This window comes from Xenopus tropicalis, chromosome 5 (assembly GCF_000004195.4).
Source record: "Xenopus tropicalis strain Nigerian chromosome 5, UCB_Xtro_10.0, whole genome shotgun sequence".
Taxonomy (NCBI): Eukaryota; Metazoa; Chordata; class Amphibia; order Anura; family Pipidae; genus Xenopus; species Xenopus tropicalis.
The window spans coordinates 26,901,726-26,914,997 of NC_030681.2; the positions used below are offsets into that span (position 1 = coordinate 26,901,726).

Genomic DNA, 13,272 nt, shown 5'->3' on the forward strand with positions numbered 1-13,272 from the left:
GCAGTGTTTTGTGAGGTTATTGGTTATTATCTGTGCTCAGTGATGTCATTTATGTCACATGACTCAATGAAATGATTGTAATAATAAATGTACCCCTGTTGTAAACAATAAGGATTTTAGAAGCCACCTTGGTGCTATGTGTTTCATGTCCTGTATAGTCATAAAACATCTAGGTGATATCCTTATAATTTACAACAGGAGTATTCCTTGTCTGTATTCTTTCCCTTGAATATGGACACAGCTGACTGACTGTAGCAGAACTTTCCTTCTTTGTATATGTAAGTGTTCATAAGTTACCCCCATTATCCCCCTAAGGCAACAGTAGGCAGAGCACAATTTTTATGACCACCAGGGGCACTGTTTTGCAGTTTGGAGAAAATGCCCCTGCGATGGGAAGGAATATGGCTCCATAAACATAAACTGAGGAGGAACATTCTCTGCACAGAATAAGTGATGCACTTAACTGCAGAATAAATGCTGCAATTAAACAATATAATTGAACAAATTGCCTTTATAATGCAGGCGTAACCTACAGGCGAGTCCCAGCTGCAGAGAAATCCATAGCCAGACTGCAATAATACATTTTAATGTTAATCATTCCAATTGCTGCAGGATCTCGCTGACCCTGTCTGTCTGCCCTCCATGACATATTTCAAAACTGACAAGCTCTTTAAAAGAACCCCCCCCCCCAAATTCCATTATGTGACTTAGGTTAAATAAACCTCCCAGCGGCCGAGCAGTTCATAGCAGAATTGCTGCCATCTTTGACCTATGAAATGCCTACGAACAAATGACCTCCATGCTGCAAACTATATTCCTTTTAGAACAGAAGTCCTATAAGTGTCCCAAACTCCACTCATTCTAAAGAAATGATCTATTTTAAATCGGAATTTCCCCAAAATTTCTACAAAATGATGCCTGGCAAGTTACCCTGTTGACTTGTTTACCATAATAGCGTATGTAATTTTCAGCAGCGTTCCAAGTTCTGATCCACCCTGCAACTAAATACTCCCTAAATAGCTTAATATGTCACCCATAACAAAAAGTATTGAACAAAAAAAAAGTTGATATTGTCCAAATTTTGTTTTGAAACCTAGTAACAGCCCTGGTATCATTAAACAAAACAGAGCCGAGTCATGCAATCTCCGACATTATAATTTCGCTCATATGCCAAGATTTTGTCTAAACACTTGCTTAATGGAGCCAGCACTCTAACAGGGCCTGAAAGCCCCATATACAGCTGAGTGAGTACTGCTTTAAATTAAAGTCTAATCAGCTAGCCGGTCCCAAATGAAACAATTGCAGCACCGATCCCAAATCTGAGCTATTTTTTAATTATCCAGATACAGGTCATCTAACAACTAATGTAAATAAAATGCACTTGGATCTGCTTCTTTTTCAGGATAGCAATGGGGCCCTCTCCTATCTCAGTATGCAGGTGCAAAACAAAATGCATATCCCAGACCAAGAAGGGGACCAGTCTCCCAGGCAACTTTTTCTATGCTGGCCAACCTATATTTATTTACGGCCCCCATTTTTACAGCCATTACTCAAGCCTACAACTGAACTCTGTTGCCCCGTGCATAAATTAAGTGCTGTGAAACACAAAGAAAAGCCATAAACAAGAGAATAGACTTATTAACGCTAATTCCTGACACTGGCTGCAGAATGGGAATTGGCGAGATACACAAGACAAAGTTCAACAGATAGGGCTGCCACCTCATCATTTTAAAACCAAGACACATAAAAAGGCAGCTTGGGTGATCAGCATGTACTGGCCCCTTAGCATTTATGGATCTTTACTATGAACTGATCAGCTATGCAGCATAGGTGTTTTATATGCACCCAGTCTTGAACAGATAAGCAAACTAGTACAGGTATTGGGCCTGTTATTCAGAAAACCTGGGGTTTTCTGGATGAGGGACCTTTTTGTAATTTGGATCGGCATACCTTAAATCTACCAAAAATAATTTAAACCCAATAGGATTGTTTTGCCTCTAATAACAATTAATTATATCTTAATTTGGATCAAGTACAAGGCACTGTTTTATTATTAGAGAAAAGGGAGTCTATGGGAGTTTGCCTTCCTGTAACTCGGAGCTCTTTAGATAAAGGCATTCCAGATAACAGATCCTACACCTGTATGTACTAAGACATGATGTTGAAAAGGTTGTTCATTTTGCCTCAAAGGCATAGGGCAGCTACAGGGCAAAACAACTGGCCAAATGATCATGTATTATTTTTTGTGACAGCATTTTGTTGTTTTAAGCTGCAGGGTTTTCTATTTTCAGCAGCTGCTTTCTCTTAAAAGGGAAAATACATTGGCCACATTTATCTGTCATTTTGTACCTTATACTGACAGTAACATATGATGCCACTGCATGCCATGTGCTCACTATGAGAATACTCTATGGGGCTGATTTACCAAGACACAAATTCGAATTGGAAAAATTCCGATTGGAAAACGAACATTTTGCGACTTTTTCCTATTTTTTGCGATTTTTTTCGGCGACTTTACGACTTTTCGGAAATTATCGCAACTTTTTCGTTACCAATACGATTTGCGCGAAAAAACACGAGTTTTTCGTAGCCATTCCGAAAGTTGCGCAAAATCTGGCGATTTTTTCGTAGCGTTAAAACTTGCGCGAAAAGTCGCGCCTTTTTTCGTAGCATTAACTTAAAAGGCGCAACGTTTCGCGCAAGTTTTAACGCTACGAAAAAATCGCGATTTTGCGCAACTTTCGGAATGGCTACGAAAAACTCGCGTAACGAAAAAGTCGCGACAATTTTCCGAAAAAATCGCAAAATACCGATCATTACGAAAAAAACGCAATCGGACGCATTCGGCCCGTTCGTGGGTTAGTAAATGTGCCCCTAAGTGTGATTACTATGAATACAGATTCATTGATACCTAGGAATGCGCTGGGCAAAGTAATATGTATGGCAACTCCCACACACATATGAAATGTAAATCTTCTGAATTGCGCATATAATTATCTATGTTCTCATACCTGACTGCCTGCTTAAAACCACAGAAAATACATGCAATAATAGTGATGGTTTACATAGGTATTGACGGGTTTCTGGTTCTTCTTTTGGCAACTTCATCCTTGCATCACCATCAGGCCTGTGCCAAATACACCATACATACTGTATCTGTACATATGTATGAAAGAGGGCACCAAAGACAAATAAGTCTCTTTCAGGTATACAGACATACAGAGCAGCACATGTTCATTAGATCTTTTCTCAATTTTAAGCAGACAAGTTTTTATTTCTCACAGACCTACTCAATCAGAAGTCACAGTTGAGGAACTCTTGTTCAACAGATGAGTACCAATATTATCATTTCAATAACGGTCAATGGGGAAATGGCATGGAACCCAGAGATATGCTGCCAACAAGGTCAACTAAATATACAACTGTGAAAGGCCACATTAATGCAAACAAAGTAAAACAAAGTGGTGCATCCAGATAAAAAGAATAGGACAAAAGGAAAAAACAAAATACAGAAGGGTCTAAAGAACCCTCTCCAATGAAGCCAAGCACTCGGCAGGTAGCAGAAAGCAAGAGGAGCCGCTCTTTATAAACCCACAAATTGTGTGTGCTCAGGATCAAACACCTGAGATTATTTCCTCAAGTTGGAAAGCAAACATCCGACTGATCCCGTCCTTCAGAGGAGAAGAAAGGGAAATAAGAAGTCCAATGACACGACAATGGAGGCACTGCATGTGTTTGGCAGAACTTCAAATACCACAGATTTTTATAAAACCTTTTATGCCTTTGATGGCATATTTGATAACAGTTTTATCTCACTGCGAGCAAAGCCCGGCTCTTATTTGTTCCAAACAGAGGCTACTTGTGTGGACCAAACCAATGCCGTGCCAGCGTTATCTTCCCAAAAATGAACTGTGTGCTCTCCCTGTTGGCTTCTCAAAGCCAGACTAAGGCCCTACGAGCATACAAATCATGCTTGCCTTTAAAAACACCCAAACAAAAACATAACTTCATGGACGTTACATGATACACTTGTAAATCAGTCTGTTGACTACAAACTTCTAAGGTGACCTGACAATGTAGAAGGCCCTACCATGTGATTAGTTCCATACCAGATTCTGCTACAAGGGTGGCCTCATTACAAAAACCAGTGGTCCCAGTGGGCAGTGACAAGGTTGAAAGACAGAGAGAAACCCCACTACAAGGCAAAAAAAAAAAAAAAAGGGGGACGGCTTCTGAGCCAATTAGACTCCCTCAAGGTTAAGCGTTGCTGCCCACACACAGGGAGGAGGGAGGTGCAGTTTATTTAAGTGACAAGGGATATGGGCAATAAAGAACAAATGTAAAATTTCACATTTTCAATTAAAAGGCCTTTATCTGGTCAATATTAAATCCCAGAGACAAGGGAAGCGTTTACCAAGAGACAAGTCTGTGATGCACATGGAATGCAATGCATATGGGAAGGAATAAACCTTAACCCCTCTGTGCCCAAAAGTTTTTTTTCCCCCCCACAACAGGTCCCATGGAGGTCATGAAGAAACACTGCAGGCACCAATCTAAAACTGGAATATCCCCAAATTGCTGTCTGAGCTTGCTAAAATCTCACAATGTCAACCGGGAACAAAATAATTGCTTAAAAAATAGGCAATACGGGCAGAATATGACACCAATATTTTAAATATTGACCTCATTTAAAATGCAGTTAGCGCAATAGGTGTTTATGGTAAACATCTCCTCCTTGAGGGTTAGTGATCCGGAGCAAATATTCCTTAGCCCCAAAACAAAACCAGATGTGATGCAAGAGGTGCTCCTTGATCCATACGAGCTGCAGGCCCACCCCTGTAACACCTGGTGCGATCAGAGGGACACAGCTGGAGGGGAAGGGAAGGGCAACCTCTGGAACAGGGAGGGCACACGCAGATACAGCATGGATGGTGAGAGGGAGCGCAACCTCTGCTGGCTGCACACCAGGCTTGTCTGAAAAGGAAGAAGCTGCCGCCACCAGGGCCATGTTGGCTAAAGTGACAGTGGTCTCTTGGGGGGGGGATCTTTTAGGTTTTTCTAACCCCCCCTCCAATGGAAGCCTGCTCAAAAAAATGTGGAAAGGGGTCACAGTATTTTTCAGCCACAAGTATCAGCGTTTCTGCTTCACAACTGTGAGCGCATGTTGTTTGTCAATAAACCTTAACTGCGTGGCAAATCACATGGAGTAACAGCACCACGCTCAGTATTGCCCTGTACACGTGGGCATTTACTCAGAAAAGAGATGTCTTAATAGCAAATACCTAGATATGTGCTCCGATTAACGCAGCATTAACGCATGAGCAAGCACAGGCTATTGCTTTAATGTGAGCTGGAGTCGCTTATTTGGAATTCAAATAGGGCTCAAACACAGGTAGAATGACATGTACACAAGGCACTTGTGTGCTTTACACGAGTCTCCATAGAACTCAGAGCAAACTAGATGCCTCAGGCCTACAACTACAAAAAAAGTTCATTTATAGGCAACTCAGAAAGGCAACAGCCACTGGGACTGTGAATCAAGTCCTTACAAAGATTATTTGATAGAAATCCCTAACATATGCAATAAACGTGATAAAATAAAGGTCAGCCTAATGCACTGTCTGCGCCATGATTCTACTATCTGAAATGGTTTTTAGCTCCCCCAAAGAGTTTGTGCAGCAGGTAGGGAACATATATATATTAGATATATACACACATCAAATCATTCTATCCCACGCTGATCACATCCCAGTAACACTCATGCATTTCAGCTGATCCGATACAAACGCTCGGAGGTAGAAACAAGCAGCTCACCCATTTCAACACTCTTTGTACAGTGAGAAGCAGAAGGGGAGGAGGGAGGATAGGAAAACTCTGCCCAACCGGACACGGCTAGAGAGGTTTAGATGGGATTAATCCACTCCTAGCTCGTCATTTCCACTGGGCCACAGAACTGCGAACTTCTGACCTCCTAATACATTCTCTGCACAGAGTAGCACAGAGAGTAGCACAGAGAGTAGCACAGAGAGTAGCACACAAGGGTAGCACAGAGAGTAGCACACAAGGGTAGTAGCACACAAGGGTAGCAGCACACAAGGGTAGCAGCACACAAGGGTAGCAGCACACAAGGGTAGCACCGCGCCACAATGTAGGGGGACCTTGGTTAGTGCTAAATACAAACAAAACTCTCTGCACTGTCCCCACACAGAACCATGGTGCTTATACAGGATTCTCATCGGAGCCCAGCAGAGGGAACAGCGTGCATTCAGGGCTGCAGTGATCATGTTCCCATGCACTCCACCCTCTCTCCTGGGCCAACTGCTGGAGATCACAAGTCCACTTCTTGTCTCTTCTACATAAACCTCTCCCTCCTGCTGCAACTCCCAGCCATTGCTCTGCCTGCGCACAATCTCTCATCCTTATTCAGGGGGGCAAAATGCAATTAACCCAATCCCTACCATGCTAGTCAGCTGAGCTGATGAACTCCCTATCTCAGTTAGCCACAGCTGGACCCCTTGGCTGCTCTGGGGAAGTAGAGATTGTAGAATCTATTTACTTTCCCTTTTTCCAAGGGATTCCCATCAGTAATGGCTTTCTTACATTCAACATTAAACTGTACAAATAACCTACAGTAATATATCAATACATACATTTCTTGGCTGTGTTCTACAGACAAACCCCATACAGGGGGAGGTCTCCAAAACCCAACAAAGTCTCTGTTTGCACCCATTTAATGCAACAAGACCCATTGAATGCACATTTTTCTCACTGTGCCTGGGAAAATACATCAGTAATCCACTGACTCACCGGCCAAGCAAAACTGAAAGGCAGCACAATCCTGTTCCTCTCATTATTCCGGCTGTATTTTAGGTTGAAGGAATTGCCCCCAATGACGGGGGTATATCCGGTGCCGAAGCTGCAGGCCCCCCCTGCCGATACCCTGGACTGGTACTCCTTTAGGCAAACTTTAAAGTAAGTGTCGCATTCGTCCCTGGAGCATTTTCTATCAGTCGGGTTGCGCTGGCCGTCGCAGCAATTCCCACTCTGCAACTCTCCATTGGGATTCTGCATAGATAAGATTTCCAACTCGAACTGGCCTGATGCTATAGACACCTGTTACAAAAATCAGACAAAAATAAAAAAAAAAGGACCGGGATGTTATCAGAGGGGAGTGCAATCACTACAAAAAATATTTTTAAAAAAAATGCATAAAAATGGAAGTTGCAAAAAAAAAAAGAAAAATATTGCATTTAGGGTTGAATGCAGGGATTGCAGATCCAGACTAAGGTGGCAGTGGGCACTACTGAAATGCACTGGTTGCACCGTGCTAATGTGCATTCCTTAAAAAAAAAGTTAAATTATTGTTTAAAATTTTTAAAGTGCATTTACTTTAAAATGCATTACTCCCCAAAAAAGTTTGCACGTATAAATGCAGTAACTTCTAGTTGGGGTGAAAAGAAATAAAAGTTAGTGGGGGGGATCTCCAAGCTGCTATTCTCCCCCAGCTGTGGCTGCACCTACAGGGCTGCGATTTGTAGTCCACAACTGGGGGAGCCGAGCAGGTTGGCGGATAGCCGTGTGGCCGGGGCTGCTGTATATCCCAATGCGACGAGCCCAATCCCGGCGTGTAGGAGCCAAGGTGCACGGTCCGGAGCAGGGTCCAACGTACCTTTAGCCGTAGGCAGAGTAAAGCAATGATGAGCCTGAAGGAGAGAGCGGAGAAGAAGAGGGCTCTCCTTGGGAAACGCATTGCCTCCTGCCTGCAACTGCTTCTCAGGCAGCGACTGACGGCTGGGAGCGCCCCGCACTCTGATATACTCTGCCGATTTGAGCATGCACGACTGCAACACAACACACACTTTTCTATGGCACGGAGATCCTCAATGCACCAGCAGCCGGCTGCCTCCTTCTATTATGCGATCCTTTTGGCTTTTTATGATTTATTCTGTCGCCCCTTGTCTCTCTTTTTTTTTTTTTGGAAATGAGCTGCAGGCAGACAATAAGGAGGGCAGGAGCTACAGAGCCCGTGTGCGATCAGGGACTCAGTGCTTCATGTATGCACGGCTTTGCAGCAGCAGCAGGAGGAGCGACAGGGAGGGGGGCAGGCAGGGTGCTGTGTAATATTCATGAGGCAGGGTGGGCACAGGGTGCTAAGCTACTCCCCTAGGTGTAAGGAAGGAGGGGTAGGGTGGCGGCGGGGTGGGATAGTGCAGTTAATTATTGGTGGGAAAATGAATCGCTCTACCAGGAGCGACTCATGAGACTTCCACTTCCAGTGCGATTTCTGACTCAGTAGAACAGGCACAGCCGGCCCCGGGCTGCATATTGTGGCTCTAACGCTGTAACTCCGAGCTGGCAAGTGAATAGTAGGGAAGGGGAATGCCCTGCTGTAAAGTTACTGAGGCTCCATTTCTGCAAATTGTAATTATTCTATATGTTATTCTATATATTGTAAATATTCTGATATAGTGCGGGTATGTTGCACTGCAGTGTGTCAGTCACCTTAGTTCCAGCAGAGCTTACAATCTAATCCCCCTCGGGTGACACAAGGAGGGTTGACATCTTTTCTGGAAAGAAATACCTGCCTTCCTATGTTTTTAACTTGTTCCCTATTAATAACATTGGCATCAAGCATCATTTTGTACCAGCCAGGTGGCAACCCTAGACTCAACTCATTAGCAGCTGTAGGTAGTAAGAAGCCCAATAACAACTGTATATGCACCTAGGGTTGTCACCATTTCTAAATAAATACCAGGCCAGCCTTCCTATCATTTTATCTTTCTTCCCTAATAATAAGTTTGGTATCAGGCGTATTTACTGGGGAGCAAAATACCAGCCAAGTGGCAACCCTCATGACTGTGTAGGTAGTTATGGCGCACCTGTAGTAGCCATAGTCTCTTTAAAAAAAAGACTCGCGAGGCTTTTTCGGCGATTTCCCAAAATCGCCCCACCGCGTCTGCCATCCCACCGGCGACTTACATGTTCGCCGGTGGGATGGCAGGGGAAGGCAACTCGGGGAGATTAGTCGCCCGCGAACAGGGAGTTTTGCCGCGGGCGACTAATCTCCCCGTGTGCCAGAGCCCTTAAAGGGACTGGACATTGGGGTTCGGAATACACAAGCGGGGTGGGTGCATGCCGTGCCCCCCTCCAAAAATGTATTGGCAGGTGGGCCAACATGGGATAGTTACAGTATGTCGCTGGGGTCTAGTAACCCCCACTGAGATGTTTGATCTTAGCCTAGTGACCAATAAGTACTTTTTGATGAATGGTTGTTATGGGTTACTAGATCTGGTGCAAATGTTGCAGCTGTTATTGTATTGCCTCCTGTATATTAGGGAAAGCTGTGATTTTAAGGGATATGACAGGAATATCTACTATGCAGCTTAAGGAAGAATAAGTCTTTCTGCCCCTTGCAAGACACTGCAAATTTATAATAAGCCTGACCCTTGACACAAGAAGTGTATATATACTTGGTCTGTGAGGGCTAATGTTCTATCAAAAGAGGGAATTATAGTTTAGCAAGAGCTGGAAGGCTACAGCTTTGAAAGTCCCCCTACACAGGTGGCTGGAGGGTAGAAAGGCAAAGTAAAAAGCTGTCTGTAGGCGATTGGGACAGGTAGGAAGTCTGGATTAGCTGGCAGCACACAGAACCAGATGCCAGTCACAACAGGGCAGGGAAACCACACACTTTGTGGAAGCTTGTGCAGACTTGTGAGCAATGATATAGCCCAGAGAGGAAGAGGCAGTCAAAGGGAACAGGAGCATTCCTGCTGAATGAGTGGGAACCTGGAGGCTGGACTGCGTAGCTGTGATACAGTTCCCCCCGCCGGGGTAGTTAGTCAGCGCCAGATACCTGATGGGTCAGCCACAGCAGTGGCTCCCAGGCTTTGCACTACAGGAGAGAAAACAGTATCTGTGAGCCCCAGGACACAGCCGTCTGCTGTATTACATTTGAAAAGACAAGACTATGAAGCAGGTTCTAGTGGACATTTTAGAGACACGTTTTTTACACTCATTGGTACCAGACAGATCCATCATGCCAATAAAATAAGTGACACAGTATGAGTGGATTTTCCCACTTTACATGGGGTAAACACAAAAGGTGTGTAATACTGAACTCAACTTTTTTTCCAAGTAGTGGACCATAATCTGATATTGCCAAAATATGGCTATGAATGGAGAACGGAAGGCACCATATACTGATATGCAAACAAGTCTTTTCCCCATAGGGCTCGATAGAACCCAGAAACATAAAATACACAGCCTTGCAGACCCGGCTAGCAATCTGTGGATTCTGGCAACTGCCAGGGGCTGCTGTAAGATGCCATAGACAGTCACTACTTATTGTACTGGAGGGGGGCTGTTTGGGCCTCTATGTACTTGAAATGCCAGGGCCTATTTTGAATCCCAGTCCAGACCTGTAGCCTTGGCCTGCTGGTATTTCGTGTCAATGCCTTAGCGTCTACAATCTGTGACAATGTAAATTTTGAAGTTACCATGGTTTAACATTATACAGACCATGACTTACTAAATCTGTCTCTGTTGGGGTTTGAAGAATGTTAGAACTGTTCCTTCTACAGTAGGAAACTAGCGGTGAAAGGGTTAAGGCTGACGGCCCTGAGGGAAATCTGGGGTGGCCCTTTTGTCTGTAGGAAAGGATGTTTTGACCTTAGCGGTTCTCTCTGTGAGGGCCATGCCAGAGGGAACTCATTGTGTATAAGTCACACACTGTCTGGTGATATGGTACCATTGTGTCTGCCTTGCAGTCTCTAGCATGGCCTTGTGATTGGCCAATCCTATTTTGACCCTTTCTGGTGTGATTATCATAGGGAACAGTAGTTCACTGAACATCTGGCGAGTGACATTGTTGAGTTAGGCGGAAGCAAGTTGTACTTGAAATGCTCATGGTACGACGGATGACAGCAAAGAGAAAATAAAGCTCTGGTAAGAGCATGAGTAAGAATCACAACCTTGCCTTAGGCTGTTTATGTGTGTCTTGCCCGAGGCATTAGCAGCCTGTTGCAATGTGTCCCAAGAAACAGGCTCTTCTCACTGTGGCACGATTGCATTTCATTGTCACATGGTGTACACAAATCAGTGAAAGCCAAACACTCCTGCATACTAGAAACACCTCATATACCCTCCTTGTTTAACTCTTCCATAGACGTAACAGTGAGCCAGCTAAGGAAGCAATGGTTGCAGAACCCGGAGGAGACCCACAAACAGTGCCCCTGGTGGGAATCGAACCCTAGGACCACAGCACTGTAAGACTGCAAAGCTAACCACAGCCACTCTCCTATGAAATCATTCAAGTAATTGGTTACACACAATTAATAACTTTTTTCTCAGTTAAGGTGTAAATAAGGTTACGACACCCCCCTCTATAAAGTTCATGAGGTTTGTTGCACAAATAAGATAATAAAGAACTGACACAGCGATGAGGTGGATTTAGTACAGATTGTTCTGGATTCAGTTACAGACTGTGCTCTTACAAAGGAGGATTAAAGAAAAGATTCTCTACTGAGTTACAAGTAGCCCTGAGCGACTAGGGTGCATGTTTATGTCTTGGAAAATATTAGTGAGCTGCATTAAGTGCCTTAATGTAATAGCTTTTAAAGTGCCCCCAAGACACCATTTCCTTGGTGTCTGAGTGTAACTGTAACCAGGGTTGTTGGGATAGGGAGGCATTAATAAAGCAAACAAAAAAATCATATGTCTATTAGACTTAAAGAGGCACAGAGCTTCTCTTATACAGCAGTGTGTCTAGCTGGTCCCTAAGTGTGATAGGAGGAAATAAGTTGCACACTTAACCAATCATTTGGCCACACAGCACTCTCACTGAGCCATGCTCATTATTTCCTGGGCCCAGTGGTTGTGGGACTTTTTCATTTGAAGCCCCCTTAAACATCTTTCCTTTAGTTTGTAACAAAAGTACAAATATATAATAATAATTTGTCTTGGCCATTCAGCTGTTTTTCCAAGAATATTTGTCATGGGAACTTTGACTTTTCAGCTATTTTTCCAAGAGTATCCACAATGGCAATCATTGGTATATTGGCCATTCATCCATTTTTCCAAGAATATCTAGGGTAACAAATAAATCTTCATCTCAAATCTCACCCATCAAGTTGGGCTTTGAGGTGTATCTAGAAAAGCAAATAGGCGTTCCTCCAACATCTCAATTAAGTAAGCTTTTAGGCAGACCACCTTCCCCCCCGCCATGATTTTAGGAACCCTGGGGTGCACAGCTCAACAATATGGGAAATACTGCCATAGATGTATAAGACAACTCACAAATAATAATGGTGTCGCAAATAATAATGGTGTCAAGACACCGAGTTGAATAACACAGATGACAATTGCCCTTATGAGCATAGAGTGGGCCCTGATAAAAAAAAGTTTAGGGGAGAAGGAGTTAACATTTGCCCCAGTCTCCCTGAGTAATGAATGTTGTAGGCTATGAAATGACTGATAGCTCCATCTCTGCCCTTGTCTCTTGTTCTTTTGGCATTAATTAGCCCCCATACTCTCATTTTTATAATTGCAGATGGATCTTTCAAATAGATGTAAAAATAGATTAAGGTGCATTTTTAGCCTTTCCTCCATGCTGTAATTATTGGCCTGGCTTCAGCTTGCAGTTCAAGGCTTGCCTCTGCAGACATTGTTTCACTGTATGGCTGACCATAGGCTCCCTTTTCACCTCCCACAAGCCTCCTTTAGATTATAATCCTTAAAGGAACAGTAACACCAAAAAATGAAAGTGTATAAAAATAATTAATATATTATATACTATTGCTCTGCACTGGTAAAAGTTGTGTGTTTGCTTCATAAACACTACTACAGTTTATATAAATACCCTGCTGTGTAGCCATGGGGGCAGCCATTTAAATTGAAAAAAGGAGAAAAGGCACAGGTTACTAAGCAGATAACAGATAAGTAGCATAGATTCCCATTGTATTCTACAGAGTTATCTGTTATCTTCTTATGTAACCTGTGCCTTTTCTCCTTTTTTCAATTTAAATGGCTGCCCCCATGGCTACACAACAGCTATTTCTATTAACTACAGAAGTCTTTCTGAAGCAAACACACAACTTTTACCAGTGCAGGGCAACATTACATTATATTTTAATTATTTTAAAGCATTTTCATTTTTTAGTGTTACTGTTCCTTTAATCAACCCAGAAAGCAATGAGGATTGGTGTTCAATTATGTCATATGACAGCAATGGGGTGTGGCTAGCTAAACAGTGTAAATGGATCTCCTTATCAAGGA

The 13,272-nt window shown here is 43.3% G+C and overlaps 1 protein-coding gene across 1 annotated transcript in view; it reads right to left on the minus strand.

Moving 5' to 3' along the window:
• jag1 (jagged 1) overlaps window positions 1–8,076 on the minus strand; it is a 39,250-nt gene extending 31,174 nt beyond the window's left edge. The window contains exons 1-2 of the mRNA XM_002931738.5: window positions 7,670–8,076; window positions 6,808–7,113 (exon numbers count right to left, since the gene is read on the minus strand). Of these exons, the coding sequence (XP_002931784.1) occupies window positions 6,808–7,113; window positions 7,670–7,750 (387 nt within the window). The 5' untranslated portion in view covers window positions 7,751–8,076. The remainder of the gene's footprint in view (window positions 1–6,807; window positions 7,114–7,669) is intronic.
• Between the last annotated feature and the right edge of the window lie 5,196 nt (window positions 8,077–13,272).